We start from the raw sequence: 26,566 nt of genomic DNA on the forward strand, positions 1-26,566 counted from the left end.
TGTACAAACCTTGAACATGTAATAATACTGTACAAACCTTGAACATGTAATAATACTGTACAAACCTTGAACATGTAATAATACTGTACAAACCTTGAACATGTAATAATACTGTACAAACCTTGAACATTAATAATACTGTACAAACTTCGAACATTAATAATACTGTACAAACCTTGAACATTAATAATACTGTACAAACCTTGAACATGTAATAATACTGTACAAACCTTGAACATTAATAATACTGTACAAACCTTGAACATTAATAATACTGTACAAACTTCGAACATTAATAATACTGTACAAACCTTGAACATTAATAATACTGTACAAACCTTGAACATGTAATAATACTGTACAAACCTTGAACATTAATAATACTGTACAAACCTTGAACATTAATAATACTGTACAAACCTGAACATTAATTAATTAATCTTGATATATTATAGTTTTTGACTCCTGTGTGCAAATCACACAATGGGAGTCTTTGCAGTTGTCTGTATGTGTATATTAGTGTGTCCGTCTGTTCTACTGATATCTTAAGAACCACATTTTGGTTTTTGATGAAACTTCATGCATATATGCTCTCGGCTAATGCGAAGATTTGATCAGGTTTTGGTAGAAAACCATGCATATTAATTATCTATTTTGCATGAAACTTGGCCTTGACACACTTGAGCAAGTATTGTATATTCTAATTTGTTGCTTGGCTTATGTTATAATTGCCGATGAATGTCAGGCCTACAGGCCTATTTGTTTTGGTTCTAATAACATTTCAATGAAACTTGGTACATAGGTCTGTGACATTGCACAAACCTTTTTAGTTTTATACTCAATATGTGCATATTAATTACCTGATTTGCATAATTAGTCAGTTTTCAGGTTTTCCATCAATATCTCAAGAACAACACATTTTAAATTTATTTTAAATGTGTCTCCGACACATTAAAAGTTCTTTCTAAGAGTTCTTTCTACGCTTTCTTTGATTTGACATTATTATACATCAAAATCTAAATTTGGTTTGATTGCAATTGATGTGTTAGTGCTGCAAAAACTAATATTAAATGATAAAGGAAAAAATTGAATGTAAGAAAGCTGCAGGTTATGATGGTTATTGTTCAGAATTATTGAAATATGGTTCAGATTACTTGATTAAACCACCGTGTAAATTATTTAATTTGATTCCAAATACAGCAGAATATCCTGATATTTGGAATATTAGTGTTATTATTCATATCTATAAAAAGAGTGATAGGCCTGAGCCAGGGAATCACAGCAGCATATTTTCTGTATCTATCTAGCTGCATTGGCAAAGCCTTCTGTATTATCTTAAATAATAGTCTCAACTATTTCACAGAGGAAAATAATATTTTTGACAATAACCAAGCAGGCTTTCGCCAAAAAAATGCTGTACAACTAAACATATTTTTGTTTCAAAAACCGTTGTTCATAAGTATTTTAATCAAAATAGAAAACTTCTGCTTTGTAGACTTCCAAAAAGCCCTTGACATGGTATGGAGACAGGGATTGTTCTATAAACTGCTCAAAAATTGGATTAATGGAAATCTGTATAAAATTATAGAAAATATGTACCTTGTTACAACATCATGTATATTTTCTAACCAAAAGAATATCACCCTTGTTTCAAACAATTAAAGGGGTAAAACAAAGTTGTATTATAAGTCCAAGCCTTTTTAATATTTTCTTAAAGGATCTGTATGATGTCTTAAGAGATAAATTTATTACTGGTGTCAATTCATATACTTATCTGGGGGTAACAATACAGGCAAATGGTAAATTCAACGAATATGGCAGATAAAGCACTCAGAGCTCTATATAATAATAATATTTATTTATGGCATCTTTAGAAATACAATATTTCTATAAGTACAGTAGCAATAAAAGTATAACAATGTATAATAATAATAATAATGAAATAATAAAGAAAGAGAAAATATTATAATGTTAAGTATAAAAGTAAAATGTAATGTGTTAATTTTTTTTACTAATACTAAATAAGTTTAATAATAATAAAACTAAGACTAATAATAATAAAATTCAAAGCTATCAACTATCTATTCTTTTTTGAAAGGCTTTGTAAATAAACTGTGAAACCTTTTTTATAATTTCACATTCATCTGCACTGAGCAATCAAATGAATGTATTGTGTGCATCATGTGATAGAAAATTAAATTCAGATTTATTAGCATTTTTTTAATTTCTATTAATAGTGGTAGTTCACACCTATTTCGCTCCTACATGCTGCATTGCTTGTATATCTGTTTAAACAAAGTGTTCTCTTACAAAATTTTAAGTGCGTTTTTTCAATTGGACATTTCTCTCATTTTCCAAAATCCAAAATGTCTGATCCCCAGACATCTGCACCATAGAGTAAAATGGGTTTAATGTTTGAATGAAATAATTTCAGAAAGAGTTTGATGTCAGTGTTCCCTTCCAATGTTTTGTTCAGTATAAACATAGCTTTGCATGCTTTCTCTGCTAATTTTTTCTTCGCTTCTATAAAATTTCAAGATGATGAGATTATTATGAATAAAAGGTAAAATCATGAACTCTGAAATATTCAAACTGATTCAATAAAGATGATGAAACGACTGTGTAATCTACTGTACTGACCCAATTATAGTGGAAACATGTAAAATTATATTTATTATGCTAAGTCAAAATACATGCCAAAAGAAACTGACTGCGAAATAGTTGACCATACTTTCAAGACATCTGTAAAACCTGTCTTATTATGTGGTGCAGGAATTTGGGGAATGAAAACCCTAGATAACAATAAATGGGATAAAACATCAACAGAAAAAATTCATCTAAAATTTTGCAAATAACTATTGAATCTAAACAAATTTTCCACAAATATTGCATGTAGAGCAGAGCTGGGAGAATTTCCTTTATTTGTTGATATTAAAATAAATCTTATTAAATACTGGTCTAGAACTAAGGATCTCCCAAAAAATAATTTAACAAAACTAGCATTTCAAGAACAAATGAAGTAAAACTTATCAATTTCAATTCAGAAATTAAACAAATCTGTAATGGGAGTCAATTTAACACAGGATTCAAAACAAATTATGAAAAGTGCTAAAAAGGATTACAATGAATTCTTGAAAAAAATGCCTTAAAGAAAAAACAAAGCTTAGAACATATGTAATGCTTAAAGATACTTATACTTATGAATCATATTTATCTTTTCTTCCCCTCAAAGAAAGAGTCACTTTATGTATATTTAGAACCAAAACCTGGCTATTGAAACAGGTAGACGCACTCAATCCAAAACTCCAATTGAAAATAGAATTTGCATAAACTGTCCTCAATAAAACTGAAGGTGAATTACATTTCTTCATGGATTGTCATCTCTACAACAATTATCGAGATGACATGAAGGAAAATATTTAACTCCCTAAAGAATTAGATAATAAACAAAAAACATTTATATTTCTGATGAGCAATAATAGATCTTTTGAAATCAAAAATGAAAATTCTTTATAAAGTCATTACTAGGTACTTTTATTTACTATTACTTTTATCTTATTATTAATTAACTCAACTTTCTTTTATTACTTTATTGCTGTAGACTGATAGAAAGATTGTATTTCCAAGGATGCAATAAAGATTATTATTATTATATTAGCAGCAAATGTGTATAGAAGATAGTCATATTCTTTACATGATGATTCTACACAATTCTATAACATTCAAAATTGTATAGATTTCTATGGAATTTTAACAGAATTTATTCATAAAAAAAATAAAAAATTATCCCTTTTTTGTAAGGGCAGCCATTTTTGTGCTGGAAAATCATCAAAATGAAGTATTTCTGGCATTCCGGAACCGGATCTTTTATGGATGGATTTTGTTTAAACTTGGTACATACATTTGACATTATGGGTTCTTGATGCACTGCATTTTGTTCAAAAATTATACATGTATATTCATCACATGTATTGGGTTCACTATTCGATTAAAAATCATTTTGTTTTAATTAATGCTGTTATAAAACAGTACATATGCATCTCTCAATATGGACAAGTACACATTTGACGATCAGATACAAGACGACTGAATGTCAGTCTTTTTAACATTAAAAAATCATAATCAAGCATCAGCTTCTGGATCCATATCCCTGAGATACTTATGTTCTAACTATATTACTATAAACTATATATCTTAATTTTGAGAACTAATGGGGACTGTGCCATGCATGGCTTGTTCCTAAAAAACTACAGATTTTTTACCCAGACCCATTTAGTGTCAAGTTGCAATCTGTGCATAGTAATTACCTAATTTATATTTTAAATAGCCAATTTTAATCATTTTCACTTCTTTCTCAAGAATTATTTACTGATTTATTAGTTTGCTTAATAGTATTATAAATTGCGAGTCACATTCCAGAGCTATGTTAGTCACTAGGCTTCTTGTTTAAAAGGCTAATATGAAATTTTGAAGCAATTCAAAATGTACACTATACATTTACCTCTTACAAACATGTAGCACACTAAAGTTTATTCCAAGCTTTCTTTGATTAGTGACTGTCAACATTAGTACCAAATAATTATATTTACATTCATGGGACAAACATAATACAAAGTGGAGCCAGTTTATTTGTGTGTTTTCTTCCTCTATTTTGCTGATAATGTATTTTTAGCCTGGAAATAATTCTGAAACAGACGCTTGTGCAAATGTGTTTGAACATGATCAGTCCAGCCATGTTAGCAATATGTCTCTAAAAACAGCATTTGTTTGAAACAAAATGGCCATCAGTAAGCCATTTTGAATCAAATCTGGAAACAAAAATTACATGAATCAATGACCTATTATGTTTAATGGACATACCAAGTTTGAATGAAATATGTCCATGCATGACTGAGATCCAGTTTCAGAGTGGCAAAAATGCTAGCTTTTGATGCATATGTTTTTATTTCTGAACAGACCATAGACGAAGACTTAGACATGCACAGACTGTAAAGGAAACTGCTGTATACTGCACTTTGGATAAAATACGTGAAACAATGAGATACAAAAAAATGTTTGACTATGTTGTTATTGTTGAGTTAGCACAAAACAGAGAAACTTGCAAACATGAGCCATTTATATCATACCAGTTTCCACAAGAGGTGAGTAGAAACATTGAATAAGTAGAGAGGGTGGGGGGGGGTTGCTAATTAGTAACAGTAAAGCATAGTATTAGCAAAATGGTTGTTAATTGTCATCGTTGTTAGTGTTGTTCAGTGTATTGAACTTGTTGTGGCACCATAAACTCCAAAAATATGTAGCTGATTGCTGTCAAACTTATATATATGGTTAATCTGTAGGTATAGTTGGCCTGATATATTTTGGGGTTGATCTTCAAACAATTGTATTTTTGACAGTTTTTTCTTTGAACATCTATTGGGTAACTTCACAGTGTAGTAGTTATGATCTTTGATTTTTTTATTTTAATATTTTTTTTTTTAATTCTATTGTCATGTTTCTTTATTAAAATTATTATTTGTTTGCCTTTTTCGGCATTTTCTTTGATTTTCTTAATGACGTCACATTTTTTTGTAAGTGCTATTAATAGAAGGCACCCTTTAACTTGTTGTTCAATAACTTCAATGAATTTAATAACAATTTTTTTACCTGTTCGCTGACAGTGGTCAATGGTGGTAAACCATTCAGCCAAAATAGGGATTTTTGGTTATGATTTTTAGCAATTTAACTAATCTAATCAGATAGATTGGTAAAATTCACTACGTTCAATTACCCACCATAGACTATTTTGAACTGTAGGCATTAATCTGCGATTCAGCCAATGACGGAGAGAGAAATCTAGGTCAGGGGAAGCCCCATGACCTCATAGATTATCCTTTACATCACAAACCAAGTGACCGAGGCAATGAGGGCGACGTCACACTGCTCACTTCTATTTTTTCTCCGCACCATGTGGGTGGCTCGGGAAAACGGTGCGTTTCAGTCATCCAGATTTTTTCATCTCCTCGTTTTTGTGGCTGGTAGGATAAGTCTTTCTTATTTTTTAACCCTGTGTCGCCTTTTTGTGTGCATTGCTTACAAGAAAGAAAAAACTTGAGTGATGCAAATTTGGCTACGTTATTGGATCTCTCTCGCTTTTAACTGTAATTCGTTCTTCTCATGCATGTCTTGTTCATTTTTACCTGAATGTGTTTTTAGAAATAGATAGGAATAAAGGGTAACATGCCAGAGGCTTCTCACCTTCTTTGTTTTCACCCCAAAGAATGGGGCGGTCATGCGGTAGTTGCCACCAGGAATCACCAGCTTGGTATAGACATAGCAAATACTATTTGTGTTTAGACTGTGTGCAGAGTTAGGGTTTTGTCTAGAGAGTATTTGTAACAACTGGGGTTCCAAGGCCTGGTATGCGTTCCAAGGCCGCGTGCAAATTGCCAAGAATGTCTGCGTCGCTCGCGTTTGCAGCAGTCGCGCGTGCAGTAATTTGGGCGTGAGTGAGAGGTGTCTCTGACACTACCTTGCTCACATTTTTTAGTCCCCGTTTGGACGAAGTCCGAAAATGGGGTCTTATAATTCGGTCTCCGTCCATACGTCATATTTCAGAATTCTTCGTACCGATTCTGTTCATTCTTTGCATGTGTCTAGTACTTTATGTGGGCATATGCACATGCCATGGTTTAGCGATTCGATTCAAAATGGCAGCCATCTTGTTTTTTGAAAATGTCGTATTTTGGACATGCTTTGCCAGTTTTCATTGAAATTTGGCACATACTTTATACATGTTAGGATACATATTCATGACAATTTGTTTCAAAATCAGATCAAGGATGGCCGATTGACAACCATCTGACTTTTTGGCATTACTACTATATTTCCAAGATTTATGTACCATTTTCAATTGTATTGGGCACATACATCATACATGTCAGTTTGTTTCATAATCAGATCAAAGATGGCCGTATGACGGCTGTTTTTATTTTTGACCATATTACTATTTCTCTGTCACCCATGTATCATTTTCATGTCATAAATGGATACATATACATGTAAATTCAATTTGCAATTTGATCGAATATGGCCGACTGGTGGCCATCTTGTTTGTTTAAAATGGGATAACTTGGACATGCTTAGACATTTTTTAATCAGGCCTATACCTAGCTTACTAATGTTGGTGTCATTTTTAACTTTTAATGCTTTAACTCTGCTTGCCATTCACCCTCAGGGGTGATTCACATTGATGCTACTGTTTGATTCACCAATTATGTTGTGTCTGAGCATATATCATACTTTGCATGGCCATATTCCCACCATCAGTTGGGTTGTTTAGCAACAGATGGGATTCTGGGACAGGGCTGCCATCTTGTTTTGGAGTTCTGTTAGTTATTACACGAGTAAATATTCCTCGTACTTTAAACCTGTCGTCTGCTTGTTTATTGTTCAGAGATCAGTTGAGTGAGAAAAGTTGGGTTGCTTAGCAACAGATGGGATTCTGGGACTGGGCTGTTTTGGTGTTCTGTTAGTTATTATACGAGTAAAAATTACTTGTACTTTAAACCTGTTGTCTGCTTTTTTATTGGACCTGACACCACAAATTACATGTCTCATTGCATTTTGTCACAACGAGCAAGCGCCTTTCACATATCTGAGATTGTTTTTTGCCTCTCAGATATGATTATGGGGATATGGACATTTTACCTTAATAAACTGACGAACTGACGTTCTTTTATTATTAATTTAGATCTTGTCTGTGCACCCATGTGTGCACATTCACGTTACCATCTTTTTCTCACACATTTGTTATCCAATTCAGTTCAGAGTTGGTACAGAGACAGGAATTGAAAGTGTTATTAGGCACATCAAGTTATTTTTTCGAATCTTCAAAGTTTCACTGTGATTTTCAAAATTTTTCCATCAAAATTGCTGGAAAATCCGACTATTTCCGAAATTACCCGAGTTTAATCCGAGTTTTGATGACAGTGTGTGCAGTTCTCGTCTCGCTGGAAATCACAGTCATTTTTGTGTGAGGATATTGTATCCGGGAATTGTATCTTTATTTGGGCAATGCTTATATGGACAAAATTCTGTCTCGTCAATTTCAAAGGTAAGAAACTGTGCTTATTATGGTATTTATACACTTTGTATTATCGTTTGTGTCTTGGGTTTGGTGATTGTGAGAAACTCTTGCTAACCTGGCGAGAGCTTTGCCAGAAAAACTGCCTTTCTATCATTGTTGTAGGAACTGATTATGTATTGTGTAAATTGAAAGTTTACCTCGTGATTTATATATAAGAGGTTTGCAGTGCTCTTTCCGGGATTCAAACGCCGTGGTGGTGTCGGTGCAACGCTGCTCTGAGACGCTTGCCAGACTCCGCCTCACTTAAAATCATTATCGCCATGCTTGATTTCCGCAACATTTACATTTATTTAGGATTTCCACAGCTATTGTTCTATGAGATGTGTCCTCGCTGTTCATAAACAGCCATATACAAGTTTATTTGGGTCATCATGTACTCATTGAAAGTGTTGGTTTATTTACGTAATCCACTGATCACGCCATAAATTTATGAATTTCATGAACCTTATTAACTCATTTTGAAGTACAGTGCATTCGACAGCTTTCCATGAATTAAGGTCAGGTATTCTCTAGTCTGTCCTTTTTAATGTCAGACCACTAATAATTGATTTGTGGCCTACATATTATACAATTCAAAATCTTAAACCTGCATTATAATTATTACCATTCCACTCACAGCTAATGATAAATAATTAAAAAAAAAAGATTGTCATGAGTTAAATAAACCTATAAGCTATTGTATGGATAGTCATATTAATGACTTATTAAAATTACACAATTATTTTTCTTTTTCTTTAATTGCTTACCAAAGTTACCAATACAGTTTGTTACCATATTTGTTTAGTACATTTAGTTTTACTCTTTTTTTTTTACTATTTCTATTTCCATTGTATTTTGTTTTTTCCTGTTTAATTAATATTCTGCTTGTCAGTCATGGTTGCAAAAAAGAGAAACTCTGCCAATGGCATGCAAATATCTTCTTTCAGGCTTGGCAATTGGAATATTAATGGGCTTTACAACAAGCTATCCAATAATGAATTTTATAACCTTACATCATCCTTTGACCTTATTTGTCTACAGGAAACATGGCTGAATAGCAGTATTAGTAGTGAGAATTTACTTAGTAGTTTAGATGCTTTTGAATTAATTAGAAAAGATAGAAATTTAACTAGTAAAAAGGGCTCAAAAGTTCATAGAGGAGGTGTTGTGGTCTTGTACAAAAGCAAATACAAACAGTATGTTACTGAAGTAAATAGCAGTAATGATGAAGTTATTTGGTGTAAAATTGACAAAAAACTATTAAACAAAAACAATGACTTGTATATAGCCTGTGTTTATATACCACCTGAAAATTCCCCCATTTATAAAAAGATTGATAATGATATTTTTCAGCTGCTGGAAAAGGACATCACTAATTTTTCGTCCAAAGGTGATGTAATTTTATTGGGAGATTTTAATTCCAGAATTGGCAAAACTGATGATCTAATCAATGACAATAATAATAAACATTTACCAATGCCAAACGACTACATTAATGATCATTTTAAATCAAGGAAAAATATGGATATAAACTCTAAATCTAGTGTAAATAAATTTGGCAGGAAATTAATCGATATGTGCATGGAGTGTAATTTAATCATACTCAATGGTCGCACAATTGAAGACTCTGTTGGCAAATATACATGTTACACACCGAATGGTTGCAGCGCTATTGACTTTGGGATTATTTCAAAACATTTTTATAACTCTGTACAATACTTCAAAGTTCACGAGCTATCTAATATTTCGGATCACTGCCCTATCTCTTTGTCTTTAGCCATAAACCGAATCATCTATAATGCCCTGGAAAAAAATAATAACAAAAATAAATTGGATCCATTACCTGCGAAATATATCTGGGATGTGAAATGAAATTACGGAATTTCTCCTATAACAATGACTCGGAAACAGCTTCTTCAGATTTTTAAAATATCATATTTATCTCTTACAGACCAAAATGTTAAAAAAATCACTCCAAAGGGTTTTAAAAAGAAAAACAAAACAATACTAAAAAAGAAAAAATGGTTTGATAATGATTGCTGGTTGCTTTGTGTAGAATTAAAAAAATATTTCAAAATTACTACAGAAACACCCACTAGACCCGATTATTCGTGGTAGATACTTCAAAACAAAAAAGCAATTCAAAAATTTAATGAGGAAAAAAAACCATGCCCTAAAACAGTTAAAACTGAATGAGCTTGAAAAGTCAAAAAGTGATACATCTAAATTTTGGAAAATACTGAATGATTTAAACAATGACAGTATAACACATTCAGTTAATTTACTTTAAAAAACTGTTAAATAAAAACAACACTGTTCACTCTAATATGAAAACACATCTAGAAACTTTAGAGAAAAATGTGGACGCAGTCAATACAAAATCTTTAATAAATGGTCCTATTAAAAAAAAATGAAATTAAAAAAGCAATTAGCCAATTAAAAAATAATAAGTCATCAGCAGAAGACAAAATCTGTAATGAGGTTTTTAAATGTGGTGGTTATTACCTGTCAGACGCACTACAGAAACTTTTTAACATAGTGTTCATGTCTGGCAAATTCCCTGATTCTTGGAATACTAGTCTTATTGTACCCTTGCACAAATCTGGGTCAAAATTGAACCCTTCTAATTACAGGGGAATAGCAATTTCAAGTTGTTTAGGAAAATTATTTAATAGTATTTTAAACACAAGACTAGTTTCATATCTAGAAAAAAATAATATCCTCTCGAATAAACAATTTGGATTCAGGAAAGACTGTCGGACAACAGACAATCTGTTTATCCTGAAAACTATTATTAATAAATACCTCCATCAGGACAAGGAGATCATCCATCAAGCAAATGATAAAAATAAATCGAAAACATCAAATAAAATTTATGCCTGCTTTGTAGACCTCAAAAAAGCCTTTGATAGTGTTTGGCATGAAGGTCTTTTTTATAAATTGTTGAAAAATGGTGTAAATGGTAATATGTATAAAATTATAAAAGATATGTATGGTGATGTGAAATATAAGGTAAAAACAAGAAATGGTTTAACAGAATCATTTTGTTCAAATATCGGAGTAAAACAAGGATGCAACCTTAGCCCAAGTCTGTTTAATTTATTTATTAATTACCTGCCTGATATTTTTGATAATGATCATTGTGACCCTACACTGCTACACAACACACCCATTAATTGCCTTCTTTATGCAGATGATATTGTGATTCATTCAAAATCCAAAAAGGGATTACAAAACTGTTTGGATAAATTATCAGCCTACACATCAAAATGGCAGTTGTCTGTCAACACAGATAAAACAAAAATAATGATATTCAATAAGTGTAACAGACTCCTTAACAAGGAAATATTCTTTTATGAAGGAAAAGAAATCAATATAGTTAAAGATTTCAATTATCTTGGCTTAACTATGAGCCCAAATGGTAAATTTAAAGATGCCATGAAAAACCTGAAAAGAAAAGGAATAAAAGCTTTATTCTCATTAAAGACCAAAATTGGATCTGGTAATCTGGACGTGTCCATTCTACTGTCACTATTTGATAAACTTATCAGACCAGTTATTGTGTATGGGAGTGACATTTGGGGAGAAGAAAGTAATACAAAATCAATTGTAGAGGATGTCCAGCTGACATACTATCGGTACATTCTGGGTATCTCAAAAAATACACCAATCATGGCAATATATAGTGAATTGGGAAAATTACCTCTTGACTCTTTTATTAAGAAACAAATGATAAAATATGCCAATCGTATTGCAAATTCCACAAATACTCTACTTAAAGAAGCATACTATGTCAATAAAATTATTAAAAGTAAATGGTTTAAAAGACATGATTTGATATTAAAAAATATAAACCATTCTTATCTTTTAAATGAAACAAATATTATCTCATCAAAACTAAAAACAATTGATGAGAAATTAAAAGAAGAGTTTACAACTGAGTGGAAAAATGAAATAAATAATGACAATATAGGAAAAAATCAAATTCTAAAAATAAACTAAGAATCTACAAACTTTTTAAAACCAAAATTGAACAAGAAAACTACTTAACAATTATGAAAAACAATGAACTTCGCAAATCCTTAAAAAAATTTAGACTTGGCAACCACTGTCTGAAAATTGAAACAGGCCGGCATATAGATTTGGATTTTAAAGACAGAGTCTGCAATATGTGCGACAATGACCATATTGAAGATGAACGACATTTTGTCATAAATTGTCCTCATTACAACGAAATAAGATCAAAACTTTACATTGTAGCTAATAAATGTGTACCAAATTTTGACAAATTAAGTAATGAAAATAAATTCATACCATTACTAAGTAACGAGAAAATGTCAATTCCTTTAGCGCAATATTTAAAAAACTGTTTTAATACAAGACAGCAGCACCTACATAAACTAAGCCAGTAACACATTCCTTGTATACAAATTTATCTTTCCTTTTTTTTTAATGCTTTTTTGTTCCCTTACTTTTTATGTAGTTATTTTTCTTTTACTAATATTTGATTTGTAACCCTTTTCATCCCCTTCGGGGGATGTTGTGTGTTAATAAATAAATAAAATATGGCCAAAGTTAAAAATATGTCGCTACTCAGAGAGCTTGCCCACAATTCTACTCTCATGTCCCAAATAAACGTACCGGTACGTTTATTTTTTTCCCTGGAAAATTCCACGGTACGTTTATTTATTTTTCTAAATCGAGCCGATTTAAAAAAAAAATCGCACTAAAACATTGGTAAATCTCTTCCGTGTTGCTTTCACCATGAGTCGCTGAACTGTCATTAACATATTTAAATACTTTATGGTAATTTGAGAACATGGGCACCATCCATCATTTTGAATGGTTGATTGTGCAATTACATGTAATCGAAATCATTCGCTTACGATGAAACTTGAATTATACTTGCATTTCATAACAATTCAACGAATTTATTTTTTGTATGTTAATATAATCACTACTGAGTACTAATCAACAATTGCAACACTTCGGAAACAAGTAAGCTACCGTACCGTGATCATTTGCTACTAAGCAATGGTTTGTTTTTATTTTAGACTTATACTTTATACTTTTCGTTACCAACAAAATTAAAAAAATAATGCATATTAAATATAGTGAGTATTTTTTCTTGTGATGTAAACAGTTTTTTTGATTGACTGTAATTTTCCAACATTTCATGATGCCCATTGTTGAACCAAATTAAGGCCTTTCACTCCTCCTTGACGCCTATTTAAAAGATTTTACATCATCTTGCTTTTCGCCAGCCACGAAGGTCACACTAGACGAACTTGATCGATACTGCCGACCATTTTGTGCATTTTTTATCAACGCATGACGGCACCCAAATGGAGAAAAATATTGTCCTTGCAACAATTTCGCGCAATATGTCACTATTGTACAGTGACTGATTTTAATAATAATAATATTATAATATTCATTCAACATTAAAACAAACTACAGTGAGTTGTTCTATGGTCGTATAAAAATAAAATAAACTACATTAAGATACAGTAAAGTTAACCAACTAAACAGAATGCTAAATAACGCTAAATAATATTACAAACACATATAGAATCACAATAAACTTGTACGATACAGTACAGCCAGGCCAAAATAGCGTCACGGCCCGCGATGCTATCGGATTTGCTTGTGATGCTATGTGTTTCCTCCGCGATGCTATTATTTATCCCGTGATCTGATTTCTTCAGTCTCTCACAGACTGTATGTTTCCTGGCTAACTAGTTAGCATGGTATTAACGCCAATTTCCCAGGATAATCCCCAGTTTCTCATTGGTTGGATATCGTTTTAAAAAACAAAGCAGTTCTATAAAGACAAAGCCATAAGCACCGGTGTCAAACGCTCTTTGTCAAACATATATTCATATGCAAATGATACAGTCACACTTGGGCTCAAAAGCCACATGTTTCCAGTGTGTACGAAACATATTTTCATTATTATTTTTAGAAATGTAATTGTACTATTAGTCTAGGTTTTGATTTTTGTCAGTATTTTTGATATTGTATTTGTTTTTTGAGATCAAAATGTGAAAAAATATATATTTATGATGTAAACAATTTTGACATTGTAGCGTCACACACGTAAGATCCAGCGAGCATGAACTTCTCACTCAGATCGCATATCGTGCTAAGATCCGGATGAATTAAGTCAAGCATTATGTAAAATAATATATTTATCAAGAAACCGGAAATTCTAATCAAGAAACGTGACAAATGGAGTGACACTTGTGTTATTTCTTGGAGGAAAAGCCTCAATTTTTACATGGTATAACAATGCCGACAATTCGTAATTCAGACCTCCGTTGTCTCGACTTGTTTTCAATTGTGTAGAACAACATTGATGAATAAAAAAATGACATAAAGATGGATAATTTCAGCCAGAAAAACTATTATTGCTCGAACCATAGATGTACATCCATGCTCGAACATAGTAGCGTAAGTATCGTGACTCGTAACAGTTGCTGCACTTAATCGGAAAACAGAAACAGAAGACAAGCACTGAGAATCATCAACCCAATGTTTAATTTACCAGGATCGAATAGGGTTTTATAAAGTTGCTGATTTATGGGCTAAGCAAAGAAACAGAAAACTCAGTATTTCTGTGAGACATTTGCTATACTAAACATACAGTGCATTTTTATTGGATACAAAAGAGTGATAAATTGTTCATAAAATAAATAGCAAAAAAAGGGAAAAAAAAATGGTTTTCTTTTATTTCCCTATTTTTTTTATGACAAACAATACGTTAATTTATGCCAATTATATGCTAATTATTATGCAAATTAACAGCGACTCTATGGAAAATTTCTGGGGAGAACACTGAGTACAGTACAATACAATACACTAACTACTATTGCTAAGGAGTGGAAATGACATTCACATTAAAGTCATAACTATGGAAGAATATTTTTAAATTTGGTGGAGCTGCTCATATATCATCTGCATACATTTTTGTATGTATTGTGCAGTTTCCCAGCCAGTCCGACTCAAGTAGTGATTGGTTGCTATTTCATTACATCTTGCAGCCTTTCAAGCAGTATATTGCTAGACATGCATCAATTGTTGTCCATTTATATTTCTAATTGCACAGTGTAAACAATTTCTTTCTGGCTGGTATAAATATATTAAGTAATATGTTTTCGTACTGGAAAGACTGTACACAAATATCTTTTTGAATTAAATTTAACAGCCAATGGGAGCACATATATGCTACAACCTCTGCTTACTTTTGACTAAATGTTTTTTTGTTTTTTTCAGGTGCAGAGACAGAATTTTTTTCTCAGAAAGCAAAGCCACTGGAACTGCATATATTAAAAAAGCATACTATTCGCTGCATGTCTGACAATTGTATAAAGTTTTGCAGGTCCTCTTTTTTTGTCTTTAAGAAGTGCTGTCAACCAAAGCATAAATATGTGTTTCTCTGTACATAAAAGTTCAATTTCACACGATTTGTTAATATTAATGTATGATAATAAACACTTGATAATATTTTTCTGGATTCTTGCACTTTATTTGTATCATTGTCATATGAGAAGTACTCATGTCCTTATTTAGAGATATAGAAACTAATTCAGGGCCACAAACTACATGTAGATCTGTACATGAAGTACATGGGAAGTAAAGTTGTTGTCACAGGTACTGTACACCAAGGATCATTGCAGTTTCTCAGGTCCTCATCTGGTGCTAGTACTTGTATGACAAACTGTATCATTGCCCTGTTACTGTCTACTGTTTTTCTCTGCATCAGTTCTGTGATTGACAGTGTCCTTGTATTAGGAATACAGTTGTACAAGGGAGTTTATCCAAACAGACACAACACTGACTCTTCAACATATTTGCAGATCTAATTTGCATACTTGCATGTCATTTCCCTGTTGTACTTGTTTCTTTGCTCTTGGTGTTCTTGCTGAGACCAGGATGGGGAGTGCTCTATAAACTTGAAAATGCCATAGAAATCATGTTTGCCAATTTATGTCCATGCCAAAAACTGGACAAATTATATGTTGCAACTTTCAAATGACAACAAGTGAAGGCAGTGTCATTCATGACTTGTTTGATTGAAGGAATTTTTACGACTTGGAGGCCATTTTCCCCCTCAAAAATCAAATCTAAAAAAAAACTAGCTTTTTCTAGCTGTTACCAGCTTTTTCTCAGATATGTGTCATCCAGTTTTGTTCAAAGTTGGTACAGGGACAGGTAATAATTGCACATCGCATTATATGTTTAACAAGTTATAAATTGTGTAAGAAAACGCCAAATGAATTTTTTTTTACTTCACCCCCACTAAAATTGTTCCACATCAATTCTGAACAAATAATAACGGAATTTTTTTTTTTAGTACAGTTCTTTAGAGTCCATCTCTTCACCTTATGCTGTGATTTGTCCCACCTGTGTAATAATATCCCTACCCTATTCTATGATATGTCCACCCTTACTTATATAGGGCAAGCCATATATAGTTTGACTATGTTGTTTAGTTTGCTAGGGCTTTATTCTGGAGGCAGGGTGTCCCTAGAATTCAGAGTAGAGATTGTTTTTATCATGTGTTTTGTGTAGTATCCTCAGTGTGTTTTTTTTACATCAGTCAGCCATTTTGCAGTTTTGTTCCCACCATGCTCTCTCATCAGTGACAGTTCTTATTTTACACAACATAAAATCTTCCTCATCAATTGTTTGTTTACTCCCCTACAAAAGTTTCCTATAGGATTTTTAAAATCTTTTAGGATTTTAAAAAATCCTATAGGACTTTTCATGAAATCCTATAGGACATGTATAGTCCTATAGAATTTTATGTAAATTCCTATAGGAATCAACAAGTCCTATAGGACTTTACACTGCCAGTCCTATAGGACTGGTGTGTGAGATCATAAGTCCTATGGGACTATACAAGTCCTATAGGACTTTACACTGCCAGTTCTATAGGACAGGCGTGTGAGATCATAAGTCCTATAGGACTATACAATTCCTATAGGACTTTACACTGCCAGTCCTATAGGACTGGTGTGTGGGATCGTAAGTCGCATAGGACTATAAAATTCATATAGGACTTTAAACTGCCAGTCCTATATGTTGTCACCATTGTAAACCTATGGATCTTAGACATGCATAATGATAATAGAAAACAAACCTTGGCTAAAAACAAACTAAGAACATACAGACTTTTCAAACAAGATTTAAAAATTGAAAATTACCTAATAAATATGCAGAACCATGGTCTTAGAAGGTTAATTGCAAAATTCAGGACAAGGAACCATGACCTTAAAATTGAGAAAGGCAGACATAAAAATGTGCCGCTGGATAAAAGAACATGTGATATGTGCAGCCAAAATATAATTGAGGATGAGCAACATTTTGTAATGAAATGTCCAGCTTACAGTCACCATAGGGACAAATTATTCCTGACTGCACAAAATAAAATTCCAAATTTTGATAAAGAAAATAGTCAGAATAAATTCATTTTGATTATGGCAAACCATACTCTAGCACCAGCCTTAGCTGTCTTCCTAAAAAACAGCTATGGAACAAAACAGCAACAACTATCAGTGTATTAGGCTACATTTTGTGTTCATTCCATATTCTGTATTCACCATTGGCTGCAAATTGTCTTACTTGTTTTTGATTTATTTTTTTAGAAATTTTTTTTATTTTTTGTTTTCTTTTTTAGATTATAGTTTGTTTTAATTTCTTTCTGTAAGACCCTTTTTATCCTTTCCTAAGGATTTTATGCGTCTAATAAAAAAAAAATATAGGACTGGATATTTCTACATGTAGAGTAAGTTACCTAGATTCATATCACTCCCCTACAAAAATATTACATACTGTCATAAGATATCAACATTTTTTCAAATTGAACTTAGTCAATCTCATTACAATCAGTTGTATTGTACGGCATATTTTTTTATTGCATTTATATTTGTTTTCATCCATCTTGCATCTTCAAAAAACTCCCAGTAAATGAATAATATATTAAGATAAAATTTAACTTTAAAAAATAAATTATTAAAAAAATCAGATTGATATACATTATTTCTATAATAATAATTTTTTATTAATTGTATAATGGCCTCCGGCCCATTACAATCATGCAAATTAATTATTGACAAGAAATAAATTTACATTACAAAATATGTATGAAAATATAGATGAAGAGTGTGTCAATACATAATATAAGCCCTATATAATAATGTGATGGGGATATTAATATATATATATACATACAAGCTTATTAGGTTATTCTCATTTGATCTTTGATTAAAAAACACTTATAAATAAATAGAGCCAAAGAGTTAATGATTTGGCTTTTAGAGGAACTTAATAGTTGTACTAGAGTATTCAAATTTGGGGGTTGTGTCTCATTTGGAAGATACTTTTTCCTGATTGTGTCCCATGCAGTGCATTTTAGTTAAAAATGATATTCATCATCAATTTCTTGCAGGCACAAATTACAAATACGGCTCTCCCTAGGGATATTATTATGTCTGCCTCTTTCTATTTCTAAGGGATGGCACGCACATCTTAATCTTGCTATTGCTCTGCGCAATTTTAATTGTGGCAATGACACATAGTTTTCAATCCCAAAATTTGTTTTGTATTGCCTATAATACTGCGTTTTTTCGACAGAACAAACGTCTATATACCAATCTGTAATTCCAGTATCTTTGACCCTTTCACAAACTTTATACAAGAACATATCAGAGTCCCCCACCCCTTGATTAAACCAGACATAACCAAATCCATATTTAAATAGCAGTTCTTTAATTTCTGTGGCCCATGACCTTTGTCCTTTTTCGTCCAGTGAAAGTAGCATCCTGTAAGCTTTCTGGGGTAATCTGTTTTCATCCATGCTAGTAATTTTTAACCAATATTTCACACATCGTTTAACATGGTAACAAAATAAGGGTAGCCTCCCACAATCCCCTAATACTGTACAAGTTGGAGCATTTTTACCTACACCGAGGTATTGCCTACAATAAGATGTATGTACACTTTCTAAATGTTGATATTGACCATATCCCCAAATTTCAGACCCATATGTAAGTACTGGTTGAATTAATGTGTCAAAAATCTTAAAATACAAGTCTGCTTTAAAACATTGCATATTTCCTAAGTATCTTTTGATTGCAATCAATTTCTTTTTGCCTTTTATAGCTAAATTTTCTGTGGTAATATTAAAGAAGCATTTACATGACATTACCAATCCCAAGTATTCATATGAACTAACAGTACTAAGTTGCTTGTTCCCGAAGTACCACTTTTCATATTTACTGAGATATCCCCCATTTCTGTATACTACAATTTTAGTTTTATTTAAGTTGATATTTAGATCCCACTTGTTTGTAAACTCATACAATATACTAATTAGTCTTTTCAAGCCCAAAACAGAATTTGAAAATAAAGCAATGTCGTCAGCATACAATAATGAAAACAACTCTAACATGTCGTTCGGGATCAATTGTATTCCTCTATACCCAGAGTCATCCAACATGCTTTGTAGCTCATTAATGTAAAATGAGAATAAAATAGGGCTGATCATGCACCCTTGTCGAACCCCATTCTTCAATTCAAAGAATCTCGAAGTGACTCCTCCTTCACGAACACATGATTTGACGTCTTTATAAATACTTTGTAAAATTACATACATTTTCCCGTTGATACCATTATTGGCCAGTCTAAACAATAAAAAATCCCTGTGAACAGAGTCGAATGCCTTCTGGAAATCTATATAGAGGCAATACAATTTCCCCCCTTTCCTGGCTAACTGTTTCTGAATTATGGCATATAATGTAAATATTTGATCAATAGTTGAATTGCCCTCCCTAAATCCAGCCTGTGTCTCTGGGATTATATCAAAAACCCTTGCCCATTTTGATAGTCGTGCTTCAATGATACTGGTGAAGATTTTTCCAAATATACTCATGAGTGATATAGCTCTATAGTTACCGGGATCATTTCGACTGTTTTTCTTGTGGATAGGAATAATAATACCTTTTGACCAACCTTCCGGAAAGATATCGGTATTAAAAATTAAGTTAAAAAGGGCATTCAAAAATGTTATCGACACATCACATGAAAATTTAAAAAATTCAGCGATTAAAAGGTCAGGACCTGCAGATTTGCCATTTCTAAGTTTATGTATTGACTGAAGAATTTCTTCATTCGTTATTGGCACATTCAATGATGTGTCAGTTTCCCCAAATTCTGTAGAATGCGGATCAAAACTATACAGAAAGTTTTTAACTTCAGTAAGATGCTCTCGATCTATGTTATTGTTACATGAATCCTGGTTATACAGTTTTTCGAAGTACATGGCCCAATCTTGTAATGGGATTATAGATGTTTGATTTTTACTCTTATTCTTTCTAATAGTTTCCCAGATACATTTTTCACTTGTTATGTTTTCTCTAATTGTATCCTGCAATTTTTCATTATATGTATGTTTCTTTTTTCTCACTAGTGAGCGAAATGAATTACGGGCACTTCTGTAGTTATTTAAATCAATCTCACGACCAGTATCACGATATCGACGTAAACGGGAAAGTTTATATAATTTTGCCATGCGACATTCCTCATCATACCATGGTTGTTTATTTTGTATGTGTGAAGATAATCTTTTGTTAGGGATCTGTACTTGCATAATTTCTCCCGATTCTTTTAAAATATCTGTAAATTGTGTAACTGTTTCGTTTAAATTATGAGCCCCGAGTTGATTAGTCAATAAATTAATTTCAGCAGTTTTCTCCAGAACACGTGTTTTATAAATTTGCAATAGTTCGTTGTTCCACCGAAATTTCACAATGGAATTATTTCCGATCGAATTTTCGTCTGAATTAAGTACACCAGAAATTCTAAGTTTATAACAAAGTGGAAAATGGTCAGACTCACTCCTGACTGGTATTGTGAAGGATGTCACATAGCCATACAAATCCAGGGATACCAGGGCGTAGTCGACTACACTTCTACCATCATTTGCAATACACGTGAATTCACCAGGCTCTTTTCTGCCGTTTAACATACATACAGACAGGTGTTTGCACATAGACAGAAGTGAAATGCCAAAATTATTACGGGTAAGGTCCCTAGAATGGCGTGGAATATCAAAATCACACTGCATATAATTAGGATCGATTCCAATGCTATAACGAGCATCATCATGTAACATGTAATCAGGGTCAGATGCGGTTCTAGCATTGAAATCCCCAGCCATTATTATGCTAATATCACCAGCATTACATTGTGACAAAGAATTTACCACGTCATTTTCAAGTTTAATTATACCATCCATTACGTCATCATTCTGTAAATACCACTTTGAGCCTTCTGGAGGGACATATGCAGAAACAAGCAAAATGTCATTTTCAAAACCAAAAAATAGACTATCTAATAACAAAATCACCGCCCCCGTGGTTTCAGGAAGCATTCGTTTAACCCCTTTTAAATAACTTTTTTTAACATAAGTGACGACACCGCCACTTGTTATTTCTATAGACTTATAAAAGTCAGCACATTTTGAAAAAAATATAAACAAATACTGATGAAAAATCATTTGTAAAAAATTAAAAATATCCATGTTTAGTTTAATTTTCCTTTTTCAAATGTTTATATTTTTATCACACAAAAACAGAAAGTCTCTAGTTTTTACTGAATTGTTAAAACTTCATGAAAAGATTTGAGTAATTTTAGAACAAATAACCATGATTTTAATATTATTGGGATCAGCTTTATTTTAATTGGCAGATTAGAAGAAAAACATAATAAAAGTGTTTTGAGAAATTTTATAACTTTTAAATTATTGAGAGATAAGTTACTGAACACAGAGCCTGGAACTTCCTGTGACCACAGATGGTGTACTTCCATCAGCCTCCTTCTGAGTGTTTTACCCATCATGCACTACAAGTCACACATTTTTTGTGCGAGGGACTGTGGACCATGCTGTCACAATGACCTTGTAATATGGAGAAACTGATGTCATTTTACCTAATTTTTGGACCAAGAAGACCATAAACTTGTAGAGAACATGTGAGTAACATAATTATGGTATATCTTGGTGTTTTTAGCTTCAGAAAACACAAACACAAAAAGGTACTGTGACTGTGTACTTAAGGATTATTAACACTGAATTAATTATTCACTGGCAAAGAATGAACCCGACTCAAGCGAATTGGCGGCAAAAGAAAATAAAAAGTTAGTTTAATTCTGTTGAATCTAAAATTACATTTCTGGCATACAGTGAAATACAGCATTAAAAGGCAAAAAACAGGACTGTGACAAAATGATAAAAAGCACTCAAAAACAAGAACAAAACAAAACAAAGCGTGATACTAATACAAAATGATAGGAAAAAAAAAAATGGGTGGGTGGGTGGGTGAAAATAACCTGAACAGAAATGACTGGGCACGAACAGCGTGCGATGTAAACAGTGCATGTACACAGAACGAAGCGAATGGCTACAAGAAACATGCGCAGTGGAGAAATTAAACAAACAAACGAAGTTATGCAAATGACAAGTATGCAAATGAATAATTAACAATTTTGAACTGCGTACAAAATACAATTAACTAGCTGACTGTTGACCTCAAAAGTATACCATTTATCCTTTAAATTTAAAGACAGTTGTGATATTGATGGGGATGTACATAACCATTTGCAATTACAAATATATCAAGATTGCTGATCATTTTTCATAATTTAACTTTTGTTGTTTCAAAATAGTTATTTGTGTGTGCATGTGGTGGTGGTGATTGGGGGGGGGGGGATTTGCATATATAATTATGTAAATAGTCACCCAGTGCATGGCTTGTTCTGGGGGGAAATTCACTCATAACAGCAGTGAATTTCAATATTATATCCTAATATTTACCCTGTTGAACCAATTTTGATTTCTCTAACAACTTTTAATTTTGGGAAATTATAATTAAATGCTAATTTAATTCAAGTAATTTTAGAAAGTACCATTTTTTTATATTACTAGTAATTTTTTTTATTCAATTTGTGAAAGCCCAATTTAGAGGAATGCATTTAATAAAATCAATGAAATTCATGTAGTATTTAAAAACATTACACACATATGTACCTTCAAATTTTACTGTTTTAGCATATTTGCTCCATTAAGTAATGAATTTGCTTATAAAAAATACAGAATTTTTTTCTATGGCAAAAAAAAGTTAATTTTAATACACAGCCAATGCAATGTTGGGTTTATATGCACTTCTATTGGGAATAAGCATCTAATAGTGCATATACAGTAAATGGTAGTTTTTTTTATCTTATAAAAATGGTAGTATTTTTATAAAATACTTTATTTTAGCTGAAATTAATTTTCGCTAGAAAGGGCTTTTTGGGTATTTTGTGAGGAAATTATTTTCACTGATTTTTGATGAGTGAGTTTGAAATATAGGAAAAAAGTTATATTCGCTAGACTTTTTTTTCACTGAATTATCCCTTCAGCGAAAATAGCAAAAATTAATTGCAAGTGAAAATAAAGTATTTTACAGTATTTGGAATATTTTAATTAATATTTTAATGAAACATTTGAAACAAATTCTTTTTTGTATTACAGGTCCAATACTCAAATCCTATGAATGACATATCTCACAGAAGACTGCATTGACAATATTTTATTTTGTATTTCTTTATCACAAATTGAACCTTCTGACCCATGACAAAATGAAGAATCTCTCTCATATTAGAAATCATTGAATTTGAATTGAGGTTTCTGTGCTTTTTTTTAGAAACACAATATGCATACCAGTATTTTTGTAATTGTACTTTTTATACATTTATTTTTTAAATTGTCTGGATACTGTGTATCACTCACTATGTACATCATTTTATTCCAAGGCAGTACACTTTTATTTTATTTCAGTGTACATTTCTTGATTGACTGAAAAGTTTATAATTGTTGGTTGAGATTGTTTACTGTTTTGTTTTTTGGAATTACCCGGTAATATAAAATAATTTGTATGAAAAAATCTAGTACTTAGAAACAATGACAGAGTGGAGGGAATAACATTTATTATTCAAATTGTCATCAACTTTATATTTTCATTGCATTTCAAGAAATGTTGTGCAATATATTTATGGTTAATAGTTTCATCTTTTTTTATATTTTTCTTACAATTGTATTAAATTTATGTCTGGAACATGTTAAGCAATAAAATACTCTTGTTTAACTAATTTTAGTTTATAATGTTATTTATGTAAGGGATGATGGGCTCTTTCCCCAAAAGAGCTGGGACCTCCAGGAAAAATACCCAGGATTCCTATAGGACAATTCATGTAGGAATTCTATAATATTTTGACACGGATTCCTATAGGACAAAATCCAATAGGATTCCTATAATATTTTGACACAAAATCCAATAGGATTCCTATAATATTCTGACACAAAATCCTATAGGATTCCTATAGGACAAAATCCAATAGGATTCCTATAATATTTTGACACAAAATCCTATAGGATTCCTATAGGAAAACATGTGTCAAAATATTATAGGAATCCTACAGGAATTTGTTCTATAGGATTCGTATAGGAATCCTATAGGAAACTTTTGTAAGGGCTGTACTATTTGCTGTCTTTTACACTGTTTCATCCATTTTTAGCTCCGCTGTTTGTCAAGCGGAGCTTATCATATGAGTGATTGACCGTGGGCATCCGGTGTCTGTGTCAATGTTTTACTTTTTGACTACCATATGCGAACCACACAATGGGAGTCTTTGCAGTTAGTGTGTGTGTATGTGTGTATGTGTGTGTGTGTATGTGTGTCCGTCTGTTCCACTGCTATCTCAAGAACCATACATCGGTTTTTGATGAAACTTTGTGCATAGATGCTCTGGGCCAATGCGAAGATTTGGGTAGAAATCCATGCATATTAATTACCTAATTTGCATGATAATTAGCTAATTTTTAGCTATTCCATGACTGTTCCACTGACATCTAAAGAACGACTCATTGGATTTTGATAAAACTTGGTACATAAATGCTCTGAACTTATGCGCAGATTTGATTTTTTTTTGGTAAAAATCCGTGCAAATTAATTACCTAATTTGCATGATAATTAGGCAATTTTTAGCTGTTTCATGACTGTTCTACTGCTATCTAAACAACCACTCATTGGATTCTGATAAAACTTCGTACATAGATTCTCTGAACTAATGCTAAGTTTTGACTAGTTTTTGGTGAAAATCTGTGCATATTAATTACCTAATTTGCATAATGATTAGTCAATTTTTGGGTTTTCCACTGATGTCTCAAGTACTAATCATCACATTTCAATGAAACTTTGTACATAGATCCTCTAAGACTATGCAGAGACCTAATTAGTTTCAGGGTAAATAATTGTGCATATTAATCACCTAATTTGCATAATTAATCAATTTTCACACTGATATCTAAAGTACTAATTTCCATGAAACTGTGTACGTGGATGCTGTAGGACAATAGACAGACCTGATTAATTGTATGTTAAAATCTTCACATAATAATTACCTAATTTGCATAATTAATCAATTTCAAGCTATATCACTGATATCTAAATTATTCCATTTCAATGAAACTTAGTACAAAGATGCTCTAGGACAATGTACAAACCTGATTAGTTTGGGGTTAAAATCTGTTCATAATAATTACCTAATTTGCATAATTAATCAATTTCAAGCTATATCACTGATATCTAAATTATTCCATTTCAATGAAACTTAGTACAAAGATGCTCTAGGACAATCTACAAACCTGATTAGTTTGGGGTTAAAATCTGTTCATAATAATTACCTAATTTGCATAATTAATCAATTTCAAGCTATATCACTGATATCTAAATTATTCCATTTCAATGAAACTTAGTACAAAGATGCTCTAGGACAATGTACAAACCTGATTAGTTTGGGGTAAAAATCTGTTCATATTAATTCCCTAGCATAATAATTCAAAATTTGTTGTTACATAGATGGTCTGTTACATTGCGCAGACATAGTTTTGATTTGCATTCAATGGGCATTCTTTCTAACCTTTCTTTGATTAGACTTCTTGAAAACTACAAGCCTGAATGCTTTGATACTTGGTGTATATGTACCTTGGGTGGCTATCTCTTAGATTTGTTCATTTCATTCTCTAATTTAAGTTAATATTTTTGGTAAAAAGTGATATTTTTGACTTCTTGTTAAAATCATAAGTCCGATTGCTTTGATATTGCATATATAGGTACTACATGTGGACCTCTCTCAGATTTGTTCATTTTGTGATGATATTTTTAATTCTATAATTTTGGTGAATATTTTTGCAATTTTGTGTAAAAAGTTATATTTTCAACTTTGTGTTAAAAACCACAAATCTGATTGCTTTGATACTATACATATTGTTCATTTCCTAATGATATATTCAGTTCTTAATTGAAATGTGCATTACTAACAGTGGAGCTATCCCAGCGGATAGGCTGCTTGTTATTA

At 31.9% G+C, this 26,566-nt stretch overlaps 1 protein-coding gene across 2 annotated transcripts in view; it reads left to right on the plus strand.

Annotated features, from left to right (window-relative positions):
• LOC102805324 (DENN domain-containing protein 2B-like) overlaps nt 1-26,566 on the plus strand; it is a 124,558-nt gene that overhangs the window by 26,746 nt on the left and 71,246 nt on the right. For both annotated transcript variants that reach the window (XM_085502740.1, XM_085502743.1), the window contains exon 5: nt 4,957-5,141. In XM_085502740.1, the coding sequence (XP_085358866.1) occupies nt 4,957-5,141 (185 nt within the window). The remainder of the gene's footprint in view (nt 1-4,956; nt 5,142-26,566) is intronic.

The sequence above is a fragment of the Saccoglossus kowalevskii genome, chromosome 1 (genome assembly GCF_978046115.1).
Source record: "Saccoglossus kowalevskii chromosome 1, keSacKowa6.1, whole genome shotgun sequence".
Lineage (NCBI taxonomy): Eukaryota > Metazoa > Hemichordata > Enteropneusta > Harrimaniidae > Saccoglossus > Saccoglossus kowalevskii.